Below are 11,056 nucleotides of genomic sequence, written 5' to 3'. Positions count from 1 at the left end.
CATAATTTTCGGTGTAATGTGTGTACATTCCAGCACATACCTGTTCCTAAAACCACAAATTGTGCCTTTACATTAAATCCCGACCCCTTTCTGAGTTCTCTAATGGATACATCAATATCGCTGTATATGTTGTCCAATATATGATGATATGAAAACTTTATTTTACACAACATAATACAGAAAAAGCAGCTTGGGGTATTATAGAAACTGTTCACCACAGAATTGGTCCCATAGAACATGTCAGACTCCATTATTGATAACACTCAGCCAACTCCTTTTGGAAATGAAACTATTAAGGCAACTTTTTATTGCTCCTTACTATTATGTGGAGGTATCTCATGATTTTACTGTCACTGGTCAGAAAACGGTTGTGGATGTTGTGTTTTGTTTGGTGTTAAAGCCTATGTGACAACAGCTGGACTTAACGGAGAAATACTGATGTGCTTTTAGCTTGTTAACATTTCTCTATATTGTTTACTAAGTGATCTGCCTGAGACTGGCACTGATATGCCATTGCAGCTGATGCTAAGAGAAAATGAATTTGCCCAGCTTACACGCACAAGCCTGGACAGACCGCGGTAACCTAAATGCGCATGTGTGCAAGTCGTTTATTGATAAAAAAAAATAAGGTCACGAACTCTGACCCTCCCACCAACTGCAGCAATCACTTAAAATATTAATTTATTGAAGACAGTACATTATCTGACCCACCAGCTTCTCGAAAGGTAAGGTACATTTACTGATGCGGACAAATGAGAGGTTCACGAAACAGCCACGAGCAGCCAGTAACACAGGAAGGGAGGGAGTGTTCAGTGGGTCTACAGTAGGGAAGCTGCCATTAGCCACCAGCTAGCAAACAGCTAACTTAGCTCGTTAGCACTGTCAACCGGAGCTCCGCGCATGAAGCGAAGGTGGGCAAGTATTTAATCATGTTGCTATGCGACTGTACATATGACTCTGTACCTAATATCACGCGTAGCTGTTAGCAGAAATTCCTCCCCGGTAATCTTGTCTATAGATGTGCTAGTTAGCCGATAATCTTAGCTGCGTCAGCTAACTGTGCTACTGCTAGCTGCTGTGCTAGCGTTGCTAACCAGACTGTAAAGTGAGCGCCTACATCGTTTAAATAAGTGAGTGCAGCAGCGGCAGCGTGTTTTAGTGGTAAGCCAGAAGATGTCTTGCTACATTGCCGAGCGGTGTGGAAGTCCGGTGTGAGGAATAATGCGAATTTAGCGCAGTTGTCAAAACCGAAGTGCCGCTGTTCAGTGTGCGATCTGGCGTCTTGGGCCGTGAACCCTAGCATGCTTTAACCCTTCAATGTTGACCTTTCACCCACAGGAAAAGAAATACCTTTATCTTCCGTATCGATTTTAAATAGCTGCCTGTCAGCAGCCTGTGTGCGTGAATACCGTGGCTTTGCCGCTCATTTGTTGTCACTTTACGGCCAGTTAAGCCACATTTTATAACAAGGCCATCAATAGTGCAGTTTCGAGCTAGCCCCGGCTTGATTGGTTAGCACAGGCCACAAATTAACGTTAGTTAGTATCACGTAGTATTGTAGATCGGATTCTTTGTTTTAGCTGGTTGCTCAGTACAGATATTTTCATGCAAGTGACATCTGACTTGTCAGTTTTTAAGACTGTTTACAGTAATTAGTCAGCTTCTGACCAGGCATATCTTCTAACTAATGGGAGAGTTAAACAAGAAAGCATGAGTAGCATTAGTAATTGGTTGAATTCATCCTAATAACAGCACCGAGCTGTGGTTCAGGTCCCAACGTTTTCCCAGCTCCTTGCACACAAATCAGTGTATAAATAATGTTGTAGAAGAACTTTCATGAATGTTCTGTGGGGCTTTTATTCAGTTAACTCATCTGGTAAAAGATAGTGCTGGTGATATTCTTCATATTTGTTACTACCAACAAACAATGCAAATAACAAAACCTACATACATAAATTAACCTTCAGTTAATTTATGTAGCTAAGGTGTTCATTGGTTGTGTTTATTCCTCATTGTCATAGACCTCCGCTGTTGTCCAGAACTATTAATAAACATAGCTGTGCTGCTGCTCAGGGTGACTTGTTTCTGTGCTACCTTGTGCACTGTTGTTCACTGAGTCAGCTCACAAAAACAATGTGGTTTCTGTAAATACTTTCAACTGTGCCTAATCTGCCTATTCTATAGCAAATCTGCCGAAAAAAAGGAAAGTAATGAAAAGTACAAGATGAGATTTGACTTCAATAAGAAAATCATTCACTTTTACCATTAAGTGTATTTCTTGACCTAACTCAAGAATCATCCCAATAGAATATAAAATAGTATGTGTGCCTATTACTACAGGTGTGCACGTCTCATGAAGCACTGATGTGAAAGACGGTTGAAGAAGGTGTGCGCACTATCAGAATGGATGGACAGACTCAAAGGATTCAGCTTGTGTCATCAGACAACAGCATGGCTTTAGGACACAGAATCCAGGTGATGTAATTGGCGGTTCACCACTAGAGACTCCATCTGTGAATGAACACGTTTGCCCAAATTGCATATGAACTTGTCGAACTCAACCCAATGTTTCTGCATATGCTATCAGCACTCCTTCATGTTTTGATTTGTTTGAAATCTGCAATAGATTGTAACTGATCAGCAGACTGGGCAGAAGATCCAGATCGTCACAGCACTTGAGCCGTCTTCCCCTGGAAAGCAGCAGTTTATTTTAGCAAATGCTGATTATTCCCCTGGTGGGAAGGTGATTCTGGCAAAGCAGGAAGGCTCACCCAACAAGGTCATCCTCACTACTCCAGACGGTTCTGGGGTTAACCAGCTGCTGTTTGCCTCTCCTGAACTGGCTGGGCAGCAGATTCAGGTATTGCCTGAAGATGTTGGCGACTTCTACCAACCATTTTTGATAAACAAGTTACTGAAAAGTCTTATGACTTAATTATGAACGTGTTTAGTCAGTGTAAGCTAACCCCTAAGTCTGCTGTATTAAATTACTGCATTTTCTTGTTGGTTTTTTTTTTGTTAGTTTGTGACTGAAGGCTCAGACCAGTCTCTTGTGAAGCCTATTGTGGAGTACTGCGTTGTCTGTGGGGACAAGGCCTCAGGTAGGACATAAGTTTATTTTTCTCAACATTGGTATTTTTCAGTAGCGCACAAAAACACACATTCGCTGACCAGACCGTGTTTTTATTTATTCCCTCAGGGCGTCATTACGGAGCCGTCAGCTGTGAGGGCTGCAAGGGCTTCTTCAAACGCAGCATCAGGAAGAACCTGGTGTACACATGCAGGGGCACTGGAGAGTGTGCCATCAACAAGCTGCACAGAAACCGCTGCCAGTACTGTCGACTGCAACGCTGTATAGCTCTGGGCATGAAACAGGATTGTAAGAGACTAGAATTCTATATATACTAGTTTGTTTATGTCTTATTAGGGATTGACATGATTACGCTCTGATATTTGTTCTGTCTTAGCTGTGCAGTGTGAAAGGAAGCCTGTTGAAGTGACCACCAGAGAGAAATCTGTCAACTGTGCAGCCTCCACTGAAAAGATCTACATCCGCAAGAACCTATGTAGCCCCCTGGCCGCCACACCCACTTTTGTATCTGACAAGGAAACTGCTCGGTACATGCCATTTCACTGAACATATACCCTAATCAACACTAATGAACTAATGCAGTTCTTATGAGTTTGTTAGATCCGCTTGTACAGTCTAATTCAGCACAGTAAATAAACCTCCCATAAATAACATTTTTGTTGTATTTCTCATAACAGGACAGCATCAGATATTAAGATGTTCCTTCGGTTTTATTTTCACTATTCACATACATCTAGTAAAAAGAAACTACAAACACCTTACTGTGATACTTTCCAACACCACACCATCATGAATTGCGACTTTAAAAATTGCCATAGAGTTGAATCGGTGCCTTTCTGACATATTGTCATAATCTGATGATTCTAAAGTTAAGAACCATGGATTTGTTTTAGTAGGACATTGTATTGGATTGAACTAAATAAGACTGCATGTGTTGCTAATAATCTGGAAACAATTAGAGGAATTACTTTTATTACTTAACATTAAACAAGAAGCCTATTTGTTACGATCTTAAAGAGATAATTGTTATACTGCATGGTTTTGTCTTGTGTAATACAATGTGAATGATCACATCTCTAATTTCAGGTCGACAAGTTTGCTTGAGTCAAGCATGTTGCTCAACATCCAGCAACCTTTCTCTAAGCTGGAAAACACCATCCTGATTCCAACATCCCCTGACAAGGTAAATCAAATTAAAGTGTATTTAGGTCCCGTTTGTCATTCTAACCTTAAATACAAACATCTGGAGTACATTTGTGATAGTTTCAAGTACATTAGAATGATAACTTATATAAAAAAAAAAAAAAACAAAAACAATAACTGCATGGTGATGAATGTGTCATGATCTTTATGGTGGGACTCAATTTGACTCTTGTTTCTGGGAACAGTTTAGCAATAAGCAGTTATGTTTTGCTATTCTGAAGGAGGGGGAAACCAAAAAACAAAAAAGAATTGTACATTTGACACGTTTGATACATACTGCCCCCTCCTCAGCAGGATGACCCATCTCAAGGTGACCTTGGTACGCTAGCAAATGTAGTGACATCCCTCGCCCACCTCAACAAGACCAGGGAGGCAAGCGACAGTGGCAATGACCTGATGGGAGCTGAAACACTTAGCAACGGTGACAGCTCAATGACTGACATCCAAGGAGATGAACAAACTGCAAGTGATATCACGAGGTGAGAGAGCTGTCACAAAGAAGCAAGAGGCTTTTATACTGACCATAAGTTGATCTGTATACTGAAGGTCTCTAGAAGCAGAGGAGGAGACCCAGGGGCTGTTTTTTTCTGTTGGTCGTGAGGCTTTAATAGAATTTACTGTAGGGCCATGTGGTTTCTGACTCTGATCTTAAGGGCTTAATTAGATTGGCCCCTAGCCAGTCAAAAATGTACGATCTCAGACTGTCAGTGGTGTACTGCAGTGCTTTGAGTTATAGCCTATTTTCCCTCTTGTTGTGTGAGCTATAATATATATATATTGTACATATAAATCAAAATGTGTCTGTGGATTTTACAACATGAGCACTTAGTGTCCATATGCTGTGTATCATTAGGGCTTTTGACACTCTGGCCAAAGTCCTACATCCTAGTGATGGTTCAGCAGGAGAGTCCTTGGAAGCTACAATGCAGCTGATGTCAGGGGACCAGTCAGGTCCTGTGGTGGAGCTGGAGGGGGCTCTACTTTCTGACAGCCATATCCCTTTCAAGGTATAAACAGAATCACTGACCTTGGCCCTCCTCTTTGACCAGAACCTCTGCTTGTGTTATGTAAAGTTTCCCTTTTTTTTTTTAGGTATAAGTGACACTTACTGTGTTTTCTCACTGTGCTGTTTCTATAGCTTATGATGCCTTTGCCTGTGCCAGAGTACCTCAATGTCAACTACATCTGCGAGTCAGCTTCCCGGCTACTTTTTCTCTCTATGCACTGGGCACGCTCCATACCTGCCTTTCAAACCCTTGGGTAAGTCTGTTGTCACAAGATTATTCATTGTTTCGTAAATACACCTTTCTTAATAAATAGTGACAGTGAGAGTATGAATAAGAGAACGGCAAAAGCTTCTCTCCTGTGCCAGTATGGTTCTTGGTGATAAATTTAATCGTATTTTATTTTACAGTGGTCAAGACAATGACATTAATTTGATGAAAGCCTGCTGGAATGAACTTTTTGCCCTGGGTCTGGCACAGTGTTCCAACGTTATGAATGTTGGTACCATCTTAAGTGCCATTATCAGCCATCTGCAGACCAGCTTACAGGAAGGTAGGAGAGCTCGGCTGTTGGTTGCCTGCATGGTCTAATATTTTAGTCCAATTTCAGAAGGGAAAAGCAATGTAGCCACAGAGACGTGACGCATATTCTAATAAGATGAGATGTGACGGTCCTGTTTGTTTTTGTGGTACAACTTGTTTAGAATTTGTTAAAAACTCATCTGTCAATTACATCATTGTTCCCTCTAAGCTTTTCTTTCTTATCCCCAACAGAGAAGCTTTCCCCAGAAAGAGTAAAACTAGTGATGGAGCACATCTGGAGGATGCAGGAGTTCTGTAACAGCATGTCCATTCTGGCTCCAGACTCTTACGAATACGCCTACCTCAAAGCCATTGTTCTCTTTAGTCCTGGTATGTAGGCAACTAGACAGTTCACACAGAAATTGTGCCATTTCAACTTTTTTTCTGTTAAAGCAGCATTTTTAGCATGACGGAGCTCCACAACAAAAGATATGCTCATGTCTGACTGTGTATGTGCATTTTTTTGTACCAGATCACCCTGGTATAGACAATACCCCACAGATAGAGAGGTTCCAGGAGAAAGCCTACATGGAGCTGCAGGACTACGTAACCAGGACTTACCCAGAAGACTCTTATCGGTTTGTAGGTTTTACTTTTGTGCTTCATAATGACAGCACTGCTGGAAAGACAGTGGTGTACCAGTAAAGAACAACTATACAAAGCAGGACTGATTTGTGAGGGTGTTGTAGATGCACTTGCTACATGTTTATGTTTTATGTCTCCTTTCTCCCTCATTACTTCCAGGTTATCCAAGCTGCTGCTGCGTCTTCCTGCCCTCAGGCTGATAAGTGCAGCTGTCACTGAGGAGCTGTTTTTCGCTGGGCTCATTGGCAACGTGCAGATTGACAGCATCATCCCTTACATCCTCAAAATGGAGTCCACTGATTACAACAGCCAAGCGGTCTCTGGTGTGTGACACACAGTGCCATTTGTAACAGCATCATCGGACTGTGAAAAATCTACAGCCAACCATTCGAAGAGCTCAGCCGACCGGTTACTGAATAGTCAAAACAAACTGTATTTATGATATAGCATCCTGTGTGAATTCTGTTTTCACTCAGTTTGCTCCTACTTCTGACTCCTCAGTAACCGGACAGTAGAGTTCAGCTCGCAAAGAGGATAAATAAAGTCAACTGCAGTGGCAATCAAGCCTGCAGATATCTGCCCATTCAGGAAGCAACACTTAAACCTGCATAGTAGATTGAGCTTTTTATTGTACATAGTATTTTATGCTCCATTGCCTCCAAGCCTTTCCTTTTTATGCAGATCTTGGTTGTACTTTGAAGGAATCAGTCTAGTTTGGTTTTCACCGCTTCCGACATGGTCATGCTTTTTTATTTTTTAGTAATCATGAGGAAAAAAATTTCAAAATGTGAATTGATTTGTGAGATGTTATTGGTAAAGGTTATAACCTTTATTTCTTATTTGTTTGCCAATCCAAAGGATTGGTGGCATCACTTGTCAAATATTTTAAATTGTAAGGATCTGGGTAAACAGTGTATATAGATTTGTAAATAGAATGCACCAAGAAGGCTATAAAATGCAGCACTTGGTAATTTGTGGATTCCATCTTTTTGGATAAAATAAATGTGGACGGAAAATGATGATCGTGTCATTTAGAAATAAAACATCTCTCAATCATTTTTGTTTGTTACTACTGAATGAATCTGTTAGTTCGACGCTCTGATAATTCCTCTTGTTTTATGCCGACTTAAATTTCCACAGGACTATTAGGTAAAGTTGAACTGTACTTAATCACACTAACAAAAAATACTTGGCACAAAAGTAATATAAATTATTACATTATCCATCCACACTTTAAGTTCCAGATCATCACTCTGTACATACTGTAAATATTTCTGTTAAATCAATGTGAATTATTGAATTCTAATTAGTCAAACATCAACTTTACTGTCTTTAGACTCATGCAATTATTCTCATGTGTTTGCACAATCAGTGTTTTATTTTGGTTAATATAAGCAAAAACAAAATGGCCAATTTTTTATGTCGTATTTTTGTGTCCGTGTTTAAACAGTGGCTTTTGGGCAAGAAAATGGACCTGCTAAAATATGATGCTCCGTTAAAGCAAAAAATAGAAGCACTGTAGTGGTAGTAAATTAGAAATATTATTTTAGCTGACAAATATCAAACGAATCCACTTGCAAACGTAGTCACGGTCCCCTTAAGAGAGAAGTCACTCTGTAGTGTTTGTGGTCCAGGTTCAGGTAACTCAGTCCCAGTCAAACTGACTGAAAGTGTTATGACCTCTGGAGTCCTGTAAACGTAATTGTCTTCTTCCTCATCACCCACTTCCAAGAAGCCAATTTCCTGTCATCTGTATAACTTCACAGAGTAATGCCAAGAGCAGCTTTTTAGTACAAACGGTCTATGTTCCAAAGTTTCTGGATTTTACTTCCTTTAATCATGCTTTTTGGAACTTGCATCTGCTTCTATAAACACAGCAGATTGTTTACACGGGACTTCTGAATTAATAATGCAAAATCTGTATCCTCCTCCAGTGACTTATTGCTGTGTTTCGTGTCAAGTGACATGAAGGTGGAGGATGTTGCAGGGTGCTGTGCGAGGGACTAGACTTTGTGTGTGTTATTGGCTGGTTAATTTTTCATTAGGGCTCTGCAGATATGAGCGAACCGGGGACTGCATCCATAAGCTCTCCTTTGCTGTAGTTACCCAGTGAATGTGTCCAGCTAATTAAAACCACTGATAGCAGCATTAAAACTTGATGAACAGATGAATGATATTGTCTGCTGCTGTTTTTAGACGTCCATTGTCCGGTGTATCCAGTGGCTTCTTTGAGTGATTCTCCACAGCCCTATCGGATCACTGCATCGCTAGATTCATCCTCCTTTGACTGCAGAGGTTAATACATTTTAATGTACGCTGCATTGGCTGTAAGGTCTGCACGGACAAAAGAGGATTCTCTCATCATCCCTTTAAAAACCGCCCACCTAATTTAGAAGTGCAAAAAACAATACTGACTGTCTGGAACTGTAAAGGGTCAGGGATTTGTGATGCAACATGGGCTTTTGTGTTTATGGCTAGGTGGATTAGCTCGTTCCAAACTCCATGAATGTGAGAGAAAGGACCAGTTGGACTGTTCCCATGGCCTCTTGGGCCTGCTTGAGGGGGTGTTTAGTGAAGGTGTTGCAAAACAAGGTGACGGAACTGGTTACATGATAAACAGAAAGAGTCTCTTACAAGTTTAAAATCCTCTTACTGAAGCTTTTTTTTTTTTTTTTTTTTTTTTTAAATAAATCTCTGAAGTTAAGATAAAAATACATGCAGTAAATCACAGCTGTAACCAGTGTTGGTTCTATGATTATCAAACATAAATTAAAGAAATTAAATTTAAAGTGTACCTCAGTTTTCAAGCAATTACTACCTACACTATCAGTGGTAAATGGGGTATTAAAAACTCCCCCTCGGACCAGTGTGCTATTTTGGTTATACATAGACACTGCACTATTTTTAAACATTATTTTTAATTAGCAGAATGTGCTACACACTTTCTGTTCCTCATTTTAACCTGTCTCGACCTCTCTAACTAAAATAAGTATTTTAGTCCTCAAACTGAAGTCCACACTTCACTTTTTCACTTTTATACTATCAAAAGTACAGTTTTAAAATTGATGCATCTTTGAATTTGCTGGCTTTTAATTTAACCAGAGGACTTTTTGATTCATCAAAAATAGTTTTGTTTACAGGTTGCCCAGCTACCTATGTGCATTTTCAAAGGGTGGACTGATAAAGTTTTTTTAGAGCCAATACCGATTATTAGATATTTGAGGCTAATATACATTTACAGTAAAATTGAAAATCCTAGTTTCAAAATTTACAACTAGAAAAGCACCCAGAGAGCAGTAATCCGCCAAGGCTGTTCATTCCCCCACATGGCATTGTCAGAAATGCAGCATTTTTAAAAATAAATGTAGCAATTGCACATTAGTTATTGATGATTAGAAATCACAACATAGAATGTGGCCATTTAATATAGATATACCCACAAACAAAATGACCTTGCACTGAACACAGGCATGTGTTATGCATGTTCACTTTATGTACTGATACCGAATGGCGTGACCTAAATATGTAGCGGGTGGCAGGAATTGATGGAATTTGGAAACACCCCCACAATTTAATCAGTTGTTCCTTGTATCATTTCCGACGGATAAGTCCCAATAAGTCCGCAACGGTGGATTTGTAGTAGGATTGCAATCATGTGATCGTCAGCAGGCAGCTGACATAATGTTCACTTGTCATAGTTAAAGTGACACTATGCCGCTATCTCACAATGATACGGAAATCCTTAACAAATCCAGACTATAAGCCACATCACTGCCAAAATCTAATCAGGTGATCCTTGTGTCATTTCTGGCCTTCCCTGAAAATTTCATCCAAATCCGTTTGTCTGTTCTTGAGTAATGTTGCTAACAGACAGACAAACAGACAAACCAACTCCAATCGTCACATAACTCCGCCGCATTCCTTGGCAGAGAAATAACACAAACTCCAACACTAATGTTTGCTGAAATACCTTTATTCATTTATATTTGATGAAAGCAAGTTGTTCACCGTTTATCCTTCGGTGTATAACTGTTTTTTGTTTTTTTTTTTAAAAAAACAACAACAATGATACCAATATTGAAAAATGCACATCAGATGTGATAATCGGTCGACCCCCCAGTATTTCCCCTTCCATGCATATATCTGACTGTGATGGGAAGTACTTTACTCAAGAACTCTACTCAAGTATAATTTTGTGATACTCAGTGTATATTTCTAGTCCATTGCATTTCAATGGGAAGTATTGCAATTTTATTACAGCTACAGTGACAGATAGTTGTAGTCTGTCCCCAGTGAGGCTGCACATCTTTGGATTTTCTTTGGACTTTTTCATGTGTAAGTTAGGAGTGTATAATATTGTAGGCCCTTAACCTTAACATTTAAATTAGGTCAATTTGTATTATATATAATATTGTATCATCTTAATCTTAAAATTATACCTTTGCTATAAATGCATTTTATATAATATTGTAGGGTTTAACCGTAATATTTGAATTACCGAGATAAATTGACATTATAAATAATACTGCAGCGTCTTACTAATATATACCTAGTATTTAAATTTGTTATTTTATTTTTCTACTAGACAGCC

The 11,056-nt window shown here is 39.6% G+C and overlaps 1 protein-coding gene across 4 annotated transcripts; it reads left to right on the top strand.

Annotated features, from left to right (window-relative positions):
• Positions 1–591: 591 nt before the first annotated feature.
• nr2c1 (nuclear receptor subfamily 2, group C, member 1) lies at positions 592–7,521 on the top strand. 4 transcript variants are annotated; one of them, XM_023279349.3, is made up of 14 exons: positions 592–725; positions 2,341–2,475; positions 2,627–2,860; positions 3,023–3,101; positions 3,200–3,379; positions 3,468–3,618; positions 4,178–4,274; positions 4,586–4,773; positions 5,148–5,301; positions 5,433–5,554; positions 5,709–5,851; positions 6,073–6,210; positions 6,353–6,458; positions 6,625–7,521. In XM_023279349.3, the coding sequence occupies exons 2-14, from the start codon at positions 2,404–2,406 to the stop codon at positions 6,794–6,796; spliced, it is 1,836 nt and encodes a 611-aa protein (XP_023135117.1). In that variant the 5' UTR covers positions 592–725; positions 2,341–2,403; the 3' UTR covers positions 6,797–7,521. The 4 variants fall into 4 exon arrangements, with proteins under 4 accessions (XP_023135117.1, XP_023135118.1, XP_023135116.1 ...); XM_023279350.3 differs by lacking the exon at positions 592–725 and adding an exon at positions 758–911 and having other exon boundaries at positions 4,589–4,773; XM_023279348.3 differs by lacking the exon at positions 592–725 and adding an exon at positions 758–911.
• The last annotated feature ends 3,535 nt before the right edge of the window (positions 7,522–11,056 follow it).

This window comes from Amphiprion ocellaris, chromosome 3, assembly GCF_022539595.1.
Source record: "Amphiprion ocellaris isolate individual 3 ecotype Okinawa chromosome 3, ASM2253959v1, whole genome shotgun sequence".
Classification (NCBI taxonomy): domain Eukaryota; kingdom Metazoa; phylum Chordata; class Actinopteri; family Pomacentridae; genus Amphiprion; species Amphiprion ocellaris.
This window is presented reverse-complemented; position numbering and strand designations above follow the sequence as displayed.

What these genes read in the sequence shown, in the direction of transcription:
- nr2c1 (XM_023279349.3), top strand. Translation starts at nt 2,404, where the DNA reads ATGGATGGACAGACTCAAAGGATTCAGCTTGTGTCATCAGACAACAGC. An exon ending in CTGTGGGGACAAGGCCTCAG is followed by an intron (nt 3,102 to 3,199) that starts GTAGGACATAAG and finishes TTATTCCCTCAG; the next exon opens with GGCGTCATTACGGAGCCGTC. An exon ending in TCTGGGCATGAAACAGGATT is followed by an intron (nt 3,380 to 3,467) that starts GTAAGAGACTAG and finishes GTTCTGTCTTAG; the next exon opens with CTGTGCAGTGTGAAAGGAAG.